This window comes from Haemaphysalis longicornis, unplaced genomic scaffold, assembly GCF_048455015.1.
Source record: "Haemaphysalis longicornis isolate Haplotype H1 unplaced genomic scaffold, Haemaphysalis longicornis Haplotype H1 scaffold_13, whole genome shotgun sequence".
NCBI classification, from domain to species: Eukaryota; Metazoa; Arthropoda; class Arachnida; order Ixodida; family Ixodidae; genus Haemaphysalis; species Haemaphysalis longicornis.
The window spans coordinates 33,186,149-33,201,890 of NW_027526233.1; the positions used below are offsets into that span (position 1 = coordinate 33,186,149).

At 44.9% G+C, this 15,742-nt stretch overlaps 1 protein-coding gene and 1 long non-coding RNA gene across 2 annotated transcripts in view; one reads left to right on the top strand and one right to left on the bottom strand.

Moving 5' to 3' along the window:
- Window positions 1-2,105: 2,105 nt before the first annotated feature.
- Window positions 2,106-7,245, bottom strand: LOC144164276 (uncharacterized). The gene is made up of 3 exons (XR_013321128.1): window positions 6,917-7,245; window positions 5,156-5,240; window positions 2,106-2,683 (listed from the first exon to the last, which is right to left on the bottom strand). It is a non-coding gene; the product is annotated as an uncharacterized LOC144164276 (long non-coding RNA).
- Window positions 7,246-14,755: 7,510 nt separating this feature from the next.
- LOC144163769 (lysosomal alpha-mannosidase-like) overlaps window positions 14,756-15,742 on the top strand; it is a 54,577-nt gene continuing 53,590 nt past the window's right edge. Inside the window, exon 1 of the mRNA XM_077694494.1 lies at window positions 14,756-14,765. Within this exon, the coding sequence (XP_077550620.1) occupies window positions 14,756-14,765 (10 nt within the window). The remainder of the gene's footprint in view (window positions 14,766-15,742) is intronic.

The window sequence follows — 15,742 nt, forward strand, 5'->3', positions numbered from 1 at the left end:
GCGTTCGGGCAAACGGCCCCAGGTCTGCGATTGGCGGAGCCTGGCAAAAGCAAACGCAAATTAGGCAGATCTTATAAGCTTACCGAACGAGCTATTTGCTCTACATTTTAGGTGGTGGTGGTGGCAAAACGTTTAATGAGTCAAATGGAAGGGGTATAAGGGCGTGGTTAGCCTCCTAAGTCCAGGAGGCCTCTTGTCCAGGCTGCCTCCAGTGCGCGCCGCCCCAGGGGGACCTGGTGGTCCGGTGCGGAGCTGGTCAGCTCGGGCTCCCACTGCTCAGGGCTAAGGGAGGGGGGGGGGGATGTCTTCCACTTCAGAGCTGCACTCGTTTTTCCCTGAATAGCAATGTTTTACTTCCTAAAGCTCAAACTAATTATGGTAAACAAGCTGTGCATTTTTCTGCTGCTTACAAATGGAACTGTTTGCCTCACTTCACAAAAAGTGCTTCAAATATTTTTTTTTCCTTCATGAATAGCTTACGTACTCATCTTCAGTCAATTTGAGTTTATTTTGTTCGCTTTTATCCCGTGTTTTGTTTGCTTTTTTTTTACTTTCAATGTGCAATCTTAACATCTGTTTTGTCTGTTTCAACATTATACTGTGACCACTGTTTGTTGAAACATTTACTTGTTGATGCTTGTATTATAGGAGGTCCCCCTGCAGTCTTTGACTTCGGGACCTCCTCCTGGATATACCCATTTTATGTACTTTCTTTGTGTTGAATAAAGCACCATCGAATCAAATCGAAATCCTTCGAACAAAACACACTTGTATTTTGTCTGCATGGCTCCTTTAAAGGCACCATGGAAACAAACTACAACTTTGTTCAGTCTAAAAGAACTACAGTTAAACTTGGATGTAACCATCCTCTATGTAACGAAGTCCTGGATTTAACAAAGTTTTCCAATTCCCCATTGCCACTTCTATTTAAACTTATGTGTTGGCGACCTCTATGTAACGAAGGCGTTGCGACTGTTAACCTTTGATGTAACGAATTCGCTGCGCTGATGAGTCATTGTTTTTTGCACTTTTTCTAAAAAAAATCGGCTGCAGAAATGCCCTAATTTAGGGAATCTCGCCGGGACCGGAAACTACCGTGCGTTTGCACGTGTGAGCGCAGCGTCGGTTACGTAATAGGCCTGCCTGGAGGCGTGTAGTAGCGCGTCTCCATATTCGTCTCCGTTTCGTCGGTGATGAGTTCTGTTGCCAGAAAAGGAAGCGTTCGGTCTTTTATATATATAAAAAAAAAGCCCGCAATTTTAAAGGCCGTCTCCGCCGGCGAGGAAGAAGAACGTCGCGGCCCCGTACAGTATCCCAGCTAGCACCCTTTCAACAATTTTGAGTGCGCAAACAACTTCGCGAAAAGACACGCTTTCAGCATAAGTTGGGTTCTTGAAACAGTTATACTTAAGTTACTTTTTTGATTACGAGGGCAAATAACCTGAATTCTTTGGGGTGCCGTGTAGTGCCTAAGCTCGTGCGAAAGCAGCTGGCGCAAAGCACGGAGTTCTTCACTGCCAAATAAATCCTCGAAAGGTGAGTTCACCTTCACTGATGCCTAGCATTTTGGTTACGTTTCTGCGTCATTCCCGCAATTCTTACTCGAAATCTGTATGTAACGAAAAACTTCCAATTTTTGTCAACTTCGCTATTTCCAGGTTTAACTGTATCATTTGGTAACTAGCACCGAAACGTCTTTTTAAGCAGCAAAACGAAAAAAGTAGTAAAAACTTTCAAATTTCCCGCTAAAGTGACGTCATAAGGGCAGCAGTGGCGCAATACAAGCCAGCCATAAATACGCAGTCCTAAGTGTTTTACCTGCACATTAGCATTCAAGTGACAAGTTCAAACTGAACTAGAGGCCACACTAAGATCGCTCAGCCGTGTTTCTCGGCGCTGGCTTAGATCGTCGGCCGCCAATAGCACAAACAAGATTCTGTGACGTCATTCTTTGAGAAATCGCCCGAACGTTGCTGTGGAGTTGCCACTGCTTCGTATATTTTCCATAATATTTGGGTTCTCGGCTTAAAGTTTGCCATAAAATTGGTACTGCTGCTATCGAAACAAAGCAGTCTTTTTACCCTTATGAAAATTTCTATGTCCAGTCAAAAGACAGTCTGCGTCCCGAAGGAAACAGACTGCGTGCGTCCTGTGTGTTTCCTCTGTGTTGGAATTTCGCCACCGACTTTCTGCGTACTCCAAGTGTCCCGTGTGTTTCCGTCCTCCATGCGTCCAGTCTATCTCCCAAAGGCAACACAGACACCATACGGCCTTTGTGTGTCCCCTATATGTCTTGAAGGCAACAGACCGCATTCGTCCCTTGTGTGTCCCCTGTATTGAAATTTCGCCACCGACTTTCTGCGTCCTCCAAGAATCCTTTATGTTTCCGTCCTCTACGTATCCCACAAGCTTCCACCTTTTGAGTGCCCTTTGCATGCTGTCAAATAACAGTGCCCCACAGCCAGCTGCATGTAGAAAATGTCAGCCAGCTCCACAGTCACTGTTTCATGCTGCAGCTGTTTCTGTAAGAGCAAGCTGACGAAAATAACATGAATCACACGACTCTTGCAAACCTGACTATTTTATTCAGGTTGGATCCATACGTGCTGCTGCCGCCTGCCACACCAGGTGTCGCCTCATCTTTACCCCTCACAGGACGGGATAGCCACTGCCACGCTTGAACCTGAAATGACAAACGCATTGATCGCATATGAAGGGGTTTAAACAAACACGTCTCAAACATTTGCTGGTTATGCTTATAAATAAAAAGGAGTGTTCCCATACAAAACTGAACCAAGTATCCTGAAAGAGAAGGTATAACTTCTAGGTTGCAAAATTAGCCACAAAATTTAGACCACATAAACTAACTAATGAGCTTACGAACATCAAATATGACATACTGTTACATAGGCAACACAACCCAGAACTAAGTACTGTTTAGATTCATGGCCTCCTCATGACGGGCATTTATACAGCCTTGCAAGAACATTTGAGATGAGATTATTGCAGCAGCACTGTGGGAACAAAGCAATATGGGGGGGGGGAGGGGGGCAGGGTAGGCAACATAAAATTGCATGAACATGCTAAGACAGGCATTGATCAGTCGTCATCATGAGTAGTTGCTTGTGTCTACGCGTTCTTTGGAACCTATAAAGCCAGCAGTTTTATTGTGCATTTCGTTTACGAGACAGCACTTGCATTGTCTAGTTTGTTTGTCTGTGCTTGCTTACAGAAAGCAAAATGTACATCACCATGAACTGACCAACCTCTAGGTTGGCTCCTCACTTTTTATATTTCCTTGTGTCGATGGGTAGCAGACGCGGGAACAGAAATAAAAAACAACCCTAGAAAAACGTGGTGGATAGCACACTTGCACCCATCATTGCACGCGTGCCACGTGGTCACTCATCCCAACAGATGTACAGTGCACGGAGTGACCCCCAAGCAGCGAAAGCTGGGCGTGGTCGCTCTGTACTTTGTGAAAATACAAGCTACTAGAAAGATTTGACAGATAGCACAAACAGTGCAGGTGCGCCAACTTTGCACCATGGCACGAATTTTTCAACGCACAACAGAAAACGCACCGGTATGTTAGTGACACCGTGGAGGAGAAATTCGAAGACAAACCAGGACATCAGTGACAGTGAAAGGGTTAAAGCGGTCGAATACAGCAAATTTAATTTCAGGGTTTATGCTTACCAGCAATGAGGAAAGCTACCGCAGTAACTTGAGCTGACTACTCTGTAACGTGCACTCAAATGCTAAAAACACACAAGCATTTTTGCATATGTTTGCACACAGAGCATTCATACTGTTCGGAAATAATGCAGGTTTTTCCTACTATAAACATCATAATATTGCCCCCAACCACGCCATTTGATTTGTTTACAAAATATTTTGTTACAAGCACCTGGCCACACCCTGCAATCTTATCCTTTTCCTTTTTTAAGGGAACCGTCTTTTTCCCCTTTTTCCTTTGTATGCTGCACCAGCAGTCCTGTTTGATATGGAAAGGGTGTTGCTTTGCGATCCCTATCCTAGCTTTTCCTGTTTTTTATTGAAAATGTTCTCGATCTAAATGAATGAGTGCAAAAGAAACCCTGCAGCATTCAATTCGCCAACGCTCATCCATGCACGTCCCTTTGCTGACTCCTTCGAGGTTTGTGTTTTTTTATGTTTACTGCGGAGCACAAGTTTGCTCCGATAATCTATATTTTTACAAAAACCCTGCATTATCCGTGGCTACATAGCAATATTCCAAACAAAGTCTGATACACAAACCAGAACCCCCCACAGCTCTTTCTTCAATTGCTGAGTACCCTTCTACAATTGATTGATTGTAGGGTTTAACGCACCGACGCAACGCAGGCGATGAGGTGCACCGTAGTGGAGGGCTCCGGATTAATTTTGACCACCTGGGGATCTTTATCGTGCGCCGAAATCTCGTACACAAAGGCGTTTTTGCTTTTCGCCTCCATCAGAAAAGCAGCCGCCGCGGCCGGGAATCGAACCCGCGACCTTGTGCTCAGCAGCGCAACGCCTTAGCCACTGAGCCACCCTTCTACAATTAGGACCATCATTATATTTGCTAGAGTAAATAGCTGTTCAAGGGGGGGGGGGCTACGATGGCCAGTGAGACTCATTACACTACATGAAACACAGTGGCAAAAAGGCACGCAATACACCCTTTTCACTGCTAGGCACAAGTTGCATCTAGGGCATTGAAGTGAATTCACCTAAATTCTATTTCTGGGTGCATGGAATTGTTTCACTCATGTAATGTAATCCATAATATGACTTTTGAGTAGAAGTCTAAAGATCTAGTTCATCTGTAATAGGCGGTAGAAGAAAAATCCCCACACACCGTCTGTGGGCACCACGCAACTACCAGTGAACAAGGGTGACAAAGTCGTTATTAATTAATTCATGGAGCAAGGACGCAGCCCTGATGCGACAAAAAAAATAAGAAAGGTACCAGGAAGTTTCTCACCCTCATCGGTTCCTTATTTTTTGCCCCATCTCTGCAATGTTCTTATGTCTTAATATCACTAAGGCACCACAAGAATGCCACAATGGTTTTCTATGTTTTCATGTTCTCTCAGCCTTCAAAATCGAGATTTTCATGCATTTCACAGCCGTAATGAACTCCACTTACAGGTCGTGCAGGATAGATAGAAACAGGAGGCAGCCAATTCTTCTGGTAGCTCACAACGTACATCCTCCATGTCAAACACCTGGCCCTGTAAAAAATGGAAGTTCAAGTAGTAAACAAGCCGTAAATATGCGGTATAATGCCGTGAAATACTCGCTCTGACAGGACATGACAGAATTTGTTTTTTGTAGGTGCAAAAAAGGCACCTTCAGTTCTTTCAAGCTAAAAAATAAGTACAGTGCTCACTGATTGAAACGCAACACTGCGAGCGCGTGGCTGCCAATACATGCAGCGCCGTCCATGGACGCCGCCGTCGCTGACAGCGCACCGCTGTCGCTGCGGGGAACCACTGCCCCGCTTATTGGCAACCGGAAGCAGCAAGCTTATGGTCAAAACACTCTCATCCTCGTGGTATACCACAATGCAACACCTAGCTTCCACGGGCGTCCACTGGCGGCGCTGCATGTAGCGCAGGCCACGCGCTTGCAGTGTCGCGTTTCAATCCGTGAGCACTGTACATACATGACAATCCTTACAAGGCTTTCAGCCATACTTTCCCGATCGGCTGCAGAGCGGTCGGTTCCTGTGATGTCATTGCAGACCCTGAAAATGCACGATTTAGCGGGAAAACCAAAATTTTAGCTTAAATTAATGAATTTCTCAGTGAATAAAGCATCGTTTGCATTTGGACAAGTGCTGGGGGCACCATACCACACGAAATCTTTCGAATAACACAAACTTGTATTTTGTCTTCATGGCGCCATTAAAATTCTCTCTGAGGCACATGGTGAACGTCTCAGCGTGCCAATACCTCCAAGGGGTAGGCAAGTTGAAATGCTGACGAAACGAAAAAACAGGATGGTGAAGGAGCACGGTGGCAAGCCCACGCCCTGTTGAATCTTTTTCGCACCGTGATTGTATCCCCATCACATGCATATTTGTAAGAATCAACACGTTTAACCCATGCTCAACATGTTACGGTCAACACAATTTATGCAAGCCAGCTACAAATAATGTCACACCACACAAGAATTTCTGTCTGATCATGATGATGCTGGATGGGCTTAGGAAGGTGGAAAAATTTCTTGCATTAAAACAGTGAAAGCTGCCCTGTGGCTGCACCAGCAATGCAGGCTGGAACAGCATGTTTTCAAGCTGCGACGTCTAAACAATTATCTGGTCAAATGTTCACTGCCTAAAGACCTTGTGCATGTGGTATTACTTATAAAGTTGCTAGCAATGCTTAAATGTTGAAAATTCAACGTATATGCAACTCTTACGTATTATAACTACAAATGTAATGCAGCCTCCTTGCATTTCTTTACCCGTAAACGAAAACTACCCGTTAGAACAATGCCAAGCTGCCTACGTCCTGTAAAAAAATATACTGTGGGTCAACTGCCTCCTAAAAAAAAAAAAAATCGGGGAGTGGGCGTTTTGTTTTACAACCATTAACGCAGTTTTCTTTTTTTTTTTTCATGCAACAAGCTTTAGCGTCGAATCCACCCAAGCCAAGCGGCGGCCGCTGGGCCGTCAGCATAATGTTTTCGTTGCCGGCAATGGCAAGGGGGTCGATCACTCACACAGCATACTGGCCGCCGCTCCTGGAAGCTCATTATGACCGCGCCGACGCAGCCGGTAATTTACAATAAAAGAAGCGCGGCGAGCCGAACACCAAGGAATATACTCAACACGTTTAACAAAACAGCACTGCGGCAACGCGTAATAAAATTTTAACATGCACCACGATAAACAATCACTTACGGCAGAACACGCAGCATTTTTCACACGTCGCGTCGACAGACTGGAACTTGCAGTAGAGACTCTTGATTCACGTAGGCACGCACAACTTGTCAGGTATTTCGTCAAATGGTGACCTCGATGTGCGTTTGCTACAGCAGCGCAGTACGGCGACGACACAGACGCTTTGCCAGCACTCACGATGTTTCAGGTGGCACAAGAGCACTAACACGTAATATTACGGCAGGAGGAGCACGTAGTAATTCACGTAACACCAGCAAATCGAAAACAAACCACCAAAACCACGCACAACGAACAAACCACGCCTTTTCTTGCGCACCTGTAACAATGACTGCATACATGCTAGCCTAGACTAGACTTATTACTACAGTTGGCTATCTAGCAGTCATAGAGTTTTAGCAGTTACTTTCTTCCTTCATCATCACCCCTGAAGCAAACTAGGCAGACGCCATTATAGTATTTTGTTAAAGTTGATAATAGCAAACATATATATAATGGCAGTATATTTTCTTGATGCGAGCAACGTCTTTTGTTGTCGTCAGTTGTTGCTACTCAAAAGCGAATAAAAATGGATTAACAAATGAAGTTATTATCATCGTCATCTACATCTAGATTGACTGTTTGTGTTTTGTTCAGCGTCCAAACATTCACCATTCACTGTTTGTGGGCTTTTCACAAACAGAACGGCCGGATAAAAAAATTATTCCCCGCAGACGTACGCAAACACACGCGCACACGCATACGCGCACGCACACACACACACACACACACACACACACACACACACACACACACACACACACACACACACACACACACACACACACGCGCGCGCGCGCGCGCACACGCACACGCACACGCACACGCACACGCACACGCACACGCACGCACGCACGCACGCACGCACGCACGCACGCACGCACGCACGCACACACGCACACAAAAGCACCGTGCGTCAAATCCACGCAGGCAAACAATTCACTCAAATGGAGGCTTAGCAAGACTATGTGAGCTCAAGTATTTATGCCTAGGTTTACGACCTGATCATGTACTGTTTTGGTGGCTTGGAGGTTAAGTACTCGCCTACTGATTCAAAGGGCGGAGGTTCGAAACCCGCTCAATGACCTTTTTTTTTTTTTTTTTTTTTAACCGTGCCTTAATTAAAGTTTTTCTGCCTTAGGTTATATTTTGACATTGTTGTTGCTCTTGTTGCTCTCGTCTGGCTGTGTCCCTTTTTTTTTCTGTCGCAATATATTTCTACCGCAAGCTCTGCCCCAAAAAACAGTACACCGCTCAGCATTTAGTTGCAAGGATAAGCCATTTTACAACGACCCTGAAGGAAAGCACAGACTAGGACAATCGGAAGCCACTTTTTAGGTTGTTTTTGTATTCATTGCTTCGTTTTCTATTCGGCTTTTTGTGTTCTTTTTACTTTTTCTGGTCTGTATATTCTTCTCCCTCCCACTTTTTTTTCGTAATGGGAGGGACGAGGCACTTCGAACAGCCTCGTTCAATATGTATCCTTCTTACGCCACTGTTTCATACAAACGTACCAGTTGGTAATATTAATTCTGCGAATTTATCAGACCTCACTAGCACGAAATAACGTATACAGTGCTGCAGAATTTCCACAAACCATCGGCGTTGTTTCTTACCATCTCTAGCCAAGCCAAAAAAACTTAACCTTTCGAGTATAATTAAGGCTTACATGCTCGACTTTATGTTTACTTGAGGAAGCACAATCTTCAGAAAAAGAATGTAAGGCAACAAATAGTTATCCTTCCTCCCAGTGTCCTAGAGGCAACACAAAAGACATAAGTCAGTCTTTTGACTTCATTTTGCCTTCAGTACATACATAAGCAACAGCATTACGGCACACAGAAGAATTAAGACAGCAAATTCAAGTTCTATCTTACAGCCTTTGTCCTAGAGGCAACACAGCGGAAACAGGCCAAAGTCTTTTGACTTCATTTTGCCGTGAGTACACACATGGGCAATAGCATTGCGGAACTCAGAAAGAGAAGAAAGCAAGTCATTTTTAAAGTTTTATACCTCTCATCCGAAATAAAATCTTCGTATAGAAATTTAAACTTTGTATTTACCATAGTACATATAAAGGTAAAACATCATGGCTGTTTATCCGGCAGTCTATAAAAAGTACACAGCCTGTTTATGTCCTAGAGGTAACACAAAGGAAAAGTCAAAAGAAAGGACACACAGTCAACATGCAGGAGACACAAAGGAAACAGAAAGGAAAAGTTCATTTTCATAAGGGTAATGAACTCGGCTTCTATTCTGTCTTTAGTACGTCGTCTCGTTTTGTTTTTTATCGTTCCCGCAACAAGCGATCTTCGGAAACTAGATCGCCGCAAGGAAAGGTAGGAATTCAGAGTACGCCTGTGCAACCCAACCTCTGTGCAAGACCGAGCCGTATGCTGACCGCACAATGGAAAAATCTCGTCCTCTTCCACGTCTCCCTTTGTGAAAGCGAGCGTCGATTGCGTGATGTCACCGATCGCAAAGCGTCGGATGAGCGTCGCCATGGACTGCGGGGCCGTCTTTCCGCAGTCGAACGCGTTGGCATGTACGCACAGGGGTTGGCCGTGCTGCGGCCCTCACTGGTAATGCTGGTGACCCTGGTTCTGCTGTTGTCCGCGGTGTCGCGACGAGGTTGCCTCGCCCACTCAGCCAACCCATGCGAAATGAAAGTGAGTAATGAAATTCCAAATTTCGCAGTGTCTACGAGTACCGTTTGACGCCGCTCGCGCTCACCGCTGCAGCCCCGGCCGGAGTGCCCTCCAACGACATTCGAATTTTGATACCCCAGCTACACTAGCGTCCGAATGTCATTTGAACCAAATGTCATTTGACTCGAATGCCAAGTCGTGCTGATACACTAGGTTTTGAAACGCCATTCGGCTCAAATAACATTCGAACCAAATGAGCACCGAGAGAGACATTTGCGACTTCAAATGCCATTTCTAGCACTCTCGCACGCAGCGTCTTCGATCGCTGCGTGCGAGAATGCTAAAACAAACAAAATATTTTTGTTTTGCGTAACTGTGTTCACCGTTCATTTACTTAAAATATGAAATCAACATATTTAATTTTCATACTCTCAAAACCAGTGGGTCAGTTGCAAAAAAAAATAGAACTACGCAAACAGCCGCCACATTAGTGTCAAAACTGATGTCTCTTCTAATTTGATATCATTTTACTGCCTTAGACTGTTGCCAAATTTGATTGTTGTATTATTGTACGAAACCGAAACGTCACCGAAACAACAGCGTCACTACATCACGGCGAGCAATTGTGAAAGCTTCCAGATGCCATCCAATTTGTAGTGTAGCACGGCGGATTCTGAATGACATTCGAAGCACCCCGTTTGATTCAAATGACATTTGGTTCAAAGGATATTCGGAATCTAGTGTAGCCGGGGTATTAGACTAGGCTGCAAAATTACTTGCATCCTTAAGGGTGTTTTTGCGGTCTACGTACACCCTTACACCACAGCAAAAAACACGAAAAAAACCTCTTAAGGCTGTTTTGCTATTTACAACACCTTCACACTCTAGCAAAAAACACAAGAATTCACCCTTTGAAAGGGCGCTTAACCGTTAATTACACCCTTTCAAAAAGGTGCTTTTCCTTGTTTTTGGATAGGATGCAAATGTGTTATTTATAAACAAAAAGAATGTAAATCATTTTGCAGTATTTTGTAGAGGCTGTTTTAGCGTCCTGATACCAACGACGCTGATCTGAGTCCTGTTGGCTGTTTTATTTTTAAATATTTAGTTTCAATTATACTTTTGATGACCTAGGCTAATTTCCGGAGTTTTAAATAATTGTGTTGTGTTTGTTAGGTTAGGTTAGTTTAGTTTAGGTTGCGTAAAGGAGAGAAAAACCGTGCCGGACGCCCCATCCAGTTTCTCTTTTTTTTCTTTTTTTTTCTTTTTTTTGCGAAGTTCCGGTCGACGGCGCTTTAGTTGACGGCTTGGCACAATGGGATGGCGGCACACAGCGTTTAAATTTCGAACTTTTAAACGTTGAACCTGCACCTCCGCGACAAGACGCGTAACGGTCGCGGACTACCAAATAATTTCGACCACATAGAATTTTCTAATGTGCGCCGAAATCCTCGCACATGGCTGTCTCCGGTTTTCGCTTACTTACAAAAACGACTTGCGAGGATGAAACTGAATCCACCCGCTCGTTCTCTGCAGCGCGCGTAATGCCTTACAATTAAAGCCGTGTGTATCCGGAGCTTATTTTTGGTGAACTTCTGAAGCTGCTTTTCAGAGTTTACTTCATACCACGAGTTGGTTGTATATCGGAGTTCCGCGCACATATGGGAGATATTGATTCATCCAAAGCCTTGACTGAATCAACATCTGAGCACGAACGCATCACAACACACGAAATGCATATGCACACAGGCATAAATACTTGAGTACAATAGACTCTCTATAAACAGAACTTCAAGGGACTGAAAAAATTAGTTCCGTTTAACAGGAGTTCCGTTTACTGAGGATAGATGTGTGAAAGTAAAAATGTATGTCCGTACACACTCTTAATACCCTTTCATGAAACTCTAAGCACTAGAAGGTAAATGTAGCTGGTAATTTTTCAGAAAGCAGAAACCTACAAGAGGCGTAGGCACCACAGCATTCACAACGTTAATTTGGCAACAATGAGTCACTGTGCACCACACAATGCATCAATGATTTTTGTTTGAGTCCTTGGAACTGCATCTTCGCGGAGGCTAGAGGTTTCAACTTCGCGAGTGCTTACAAGCCACCGAATTTAGAAGACGGCAACGCGGTAATGAAGCGCGAATAGTACCACGATGACCCGAATGAGGCGGCAGGACCTGAGCCCTGTAACCTCGGCGTCCTGAATCGAGACCGAGCGACTGAAACAAGAACTGCGATGTTGCATTCGCTGTGCTTACACGGCTGATCACTAACGATACGAGGCTTAGGCTAAAAAAATATGCAGAAAGAAAAAACAAAAGCGAAACAGCCGAACCGTAAAAAGCTGGTTCCCATGCCAATGGGTTTCACAAGAAGTGCTATTTCTGGTTCCGTTTACACGGTGGCGCGGAAAGTTTAGTTCCGATTACCGAGAATTTTTACGTTATCTGAATACAAAACCAACCAACTCACAGGCAACTGTTCCGTTTAAGCGGCAATTCCGTTTAAGCGAGTTCCGTTTATCGAGATTCTACTGTACAAAGAATATGCGTTTGTACGAAGTATAACCTAAGAGATTATTGTAAAAGGGCAAAGATAATTTAAAAGGTTTGTGCCTCTGGCAGAAGAAACGCGCTCCTTTCGATTGAAGACTCTCAGCCTTAAAAATGACCACCAACGTTTACGACATAAATTGGAGGGGCGACAATTTTACACACCCTTCAAATCAATTTTTGTTCGGTTTTCTCACCCAGGTGTTTCAATCAGGCACCTAGTTGAGCTTCCGTCTTTGAAAACGTTGAACGTTGCAGCGTACCGCTGTCAACTGGGAGCTCATACTTTCGTTTCAACAGGCATGTCCCGCGCACAAGCCAGGCTACATCAACGTGCACGTCCTGAGCCATAGTCACAACGACGCTGGGTGGTTGGAGTCAGTGGATGATATATACAATACGTGTGAGTGATGCATGCCAGCCGCATTTTGCTTCATTTTGAGGCGTCGCTCTAAAAAATTGGCCGGGTATCTCTGCTCCTTTCGTTGCAAATGTCGACAAAAGACGATGGTCTTTGTCGACATTTACAAAGTAAATGCCTCCTTTTGCGCTCCCGCACACATCTCATGTTGTTTCTCTGCTGGAGAAAAAAAAATCTCTCTCTCTCTCTCTCTCTCTCTCTCTCTCTCTCGCGCGCGTCACGCTCCTTCCAAGGTAAACACGCTAAAGGTGTATCAGGTCAATTTAAATTTATCGCGTTCCGGCGCTCCAGGCCGGGTGCCTTGATGCCAGCGCTGCCGTACGGCGGAGACCCGCTTGTATCGAGGCACACTATCTCAACGCTTATAGATCCGCGTTGCCCTAGTCCGCTTGCGGTCCGAGCAGAACGTGGAATCTATCTAGTGGACCCTTTCGTAACTGTTGCAGCTTGATTTCTTAAAATGCCACCAGAAGCCGTAGTGGCACGAGCGACGGCAGGCGACAGTGTGAATTTTTTTTTCTTTGTGCAGTAGATGTAGTATTTAATTTCGCGAAAGTCAAGTATTCATGAATTCTTTTATAAAGGAACACTGTAAATATCCTTTGTGTATTAATTTTCTTTCTTATATTTGCGTGATGTCCTGTTCTTGTTCAACAATGTTGACAAGTATCAACATTGACACCGGAATTAGACGCTTAGATTTGGCTGTCAGAATATCAGACTATTGCGCAGACTTCGTTTCACCTTGGCCGGGTGGCTGAATCGAGTCACAGACAAAGGGACAGACAGACATACAGACAGACCAAAATTTCTGGGTTTAAGTAGCCCAAGAATGACTATCGTCCTTAAAATATTGGCCACGTATCTGCTTACGTCGCTGGAAATGTCGTCGAAAGATGATGGCCGTATGCGGCCCCAGCCAAAACAAGCGCCTCTGTTCTGTGCCCGCTCCTTCTCAAGCGGTTCCCCTCCAGTATCTCTGCTTTCTCAATAACCACGGTGGAGGTTCGCTCAATCCGTGTTCCACTGTTCGCACGCCATCATTCGAAACCTTTCGTTAATGTTATACTGTTGGAATTCCGTCACGAGGTCTAGGCTAGCGCTCACGAGCTCTTTTTTGTATATTCTGGTGAAAATATTGCTTCCAACGCGAAATTTTCATTCGATTTCGCAAATATCAGGCGCTCATCTAATTTCAATTAAAGAACACTGCCCATAGTATGAGTGATGAATTGGTGTTTTGCTCAAATATGCCTGATGCTTTCTTTTTGCCCGATAATGTTGACAAATATCAAGTGCGGTCCCAGATTTGCCGGTTTTGAGAGGGTTTGCCTATAGATAAAACTCTCGTTTCAGAATTATCTTCTCTTTTGTCCGGGAGGCAAAATAGAGCGATGCACGGACGGACGGACAGACACAGACAGACAGACCGACAGACAGACAGACAGACAAACAGACAGACAGACAGACAGCAGACAGACAGACAGACAGACAGACAGACAGACAGACAGACAGACAGCAAATTATCGTGTTGAGGCAGTCCGGGACAGACTTTGAAATTCCTTGGAGCACTTAAGTCAATTTACGTAGTTCAAAAAAGGAAGCCCGTAATATTTATTAGGAATTATTTGCTTCCTCACTGTATTTGCTCATCTGTCTTCGATTTCGTTCCTTCGCTTTTTTGGCGAGAATTACTTCGAGATGGTTTTTTACTGCTACATCATTCTTGCGTTTCTTTCTTCCCTTTTATTCCTTCGTTCTTATGGTGAGAATTATTTCAACAAGCCGATGAATATGACCCCACATCTTCTAAAGACCCGGAGTTCTGCGTGGCTAAAGTAACGGTGTTCCGCTCACGTGCCATCACGGTCACACTTTTCGCGGCACGCAATGGACTAACCTCCGTTCCAACCCTAGAAACGTGCAGAAACAGCGCTGTGGTAACGCACCCCACTGCTTGTCCGGAGACCCGGGTTGAAATTCCATACGTAGTAAAATATGATTTTAAGGCGAAAGCTTTATGTCCCTTATCGAACGCGAAGAGTGACCATCGTTGTCAACAGGAATGGTACCAAAATGGGTGGCACGAGATTCTTCTACAGCGCGATGCGTTGGAAAACGAGCAACCCGGTGTGTGTGAACTATTAGCACGCCATTCAAAACATATTCACACTCCATGGCGGCACGTGAGTGGAACAGGCGCGCACGCCAGCCGCGGAGAGCTTCGATTCTGCAAAACCCGCTGCGTGAAGTGTGGCCAGAGCTACTGTCGAAGTAATTCGCGCCGAAAAATGACAAACAAACGCAAAAAAATTAAAAGACGCAAACATGGTGTAGTCGATAATCGCCAGGCTTTCTTTTACTCTTTGCAGGGGTGGTCATTTTGTGTACCTAAAAACAACTATAACAAAAAAATTATCAGTGGCTTAGCTCGGCTATGCCAGGATATGCGTAGCGTAAGTCAAGGTTCAGCAATCCAATCCAATCCAGTCCAGTCCAGTCACTGCTCCTCGCGCATGTGCAGCATGGCTCTCCAGGAGCCACGCAAACAGCCATCAAGCGGCTTCGGCGCAGCGTCAGACTTTGCTACTGCGCAACGGAGGTACTCAGCTGGGTACGCGCCAACGCCAGTGCGTCTTCTGCTGCTATGACGTCACTCCTCTGGAATGCGCAGCCCAGCGACTGTGCAGACCCAATTCTCTACACACCCGTACTCCAATTGGATTGTATTTCCAATCCAATCCAATGCAATCCAATTTAATCTAATCCAATCCAATCCAGATGCAATCCAATTCAGTTCAATTCCTCGCGCTTGCGCAGCACGGCCCTTCGGTGTCCATGCAAAACTGCTCAACCTCGGCCAGTGCAGCTTACGCTACAAAAACGTCTGTTTATCCCAGAATAGGGCACTTAAAACTTTCGCTAAAATCTCGGATGTAGCATGGGTTTCGCGTCTCCTGCTACTACCTAGCCTGTAAAGGGTGCACCAATACACAATGGGTCTTATAGTGGTAAAGGCAACCTTGGTACTATGCGCAGAACGAGCTTCCATTGCTCGCACTACAGGATTTCTTTCCTGTAAGGACCAAAGGATCCTTATCTTCGGATGCTTGAGAAATCACTGATAGTTCTCCAAAGATAAAAAATAATTTGCCTTGAGAGA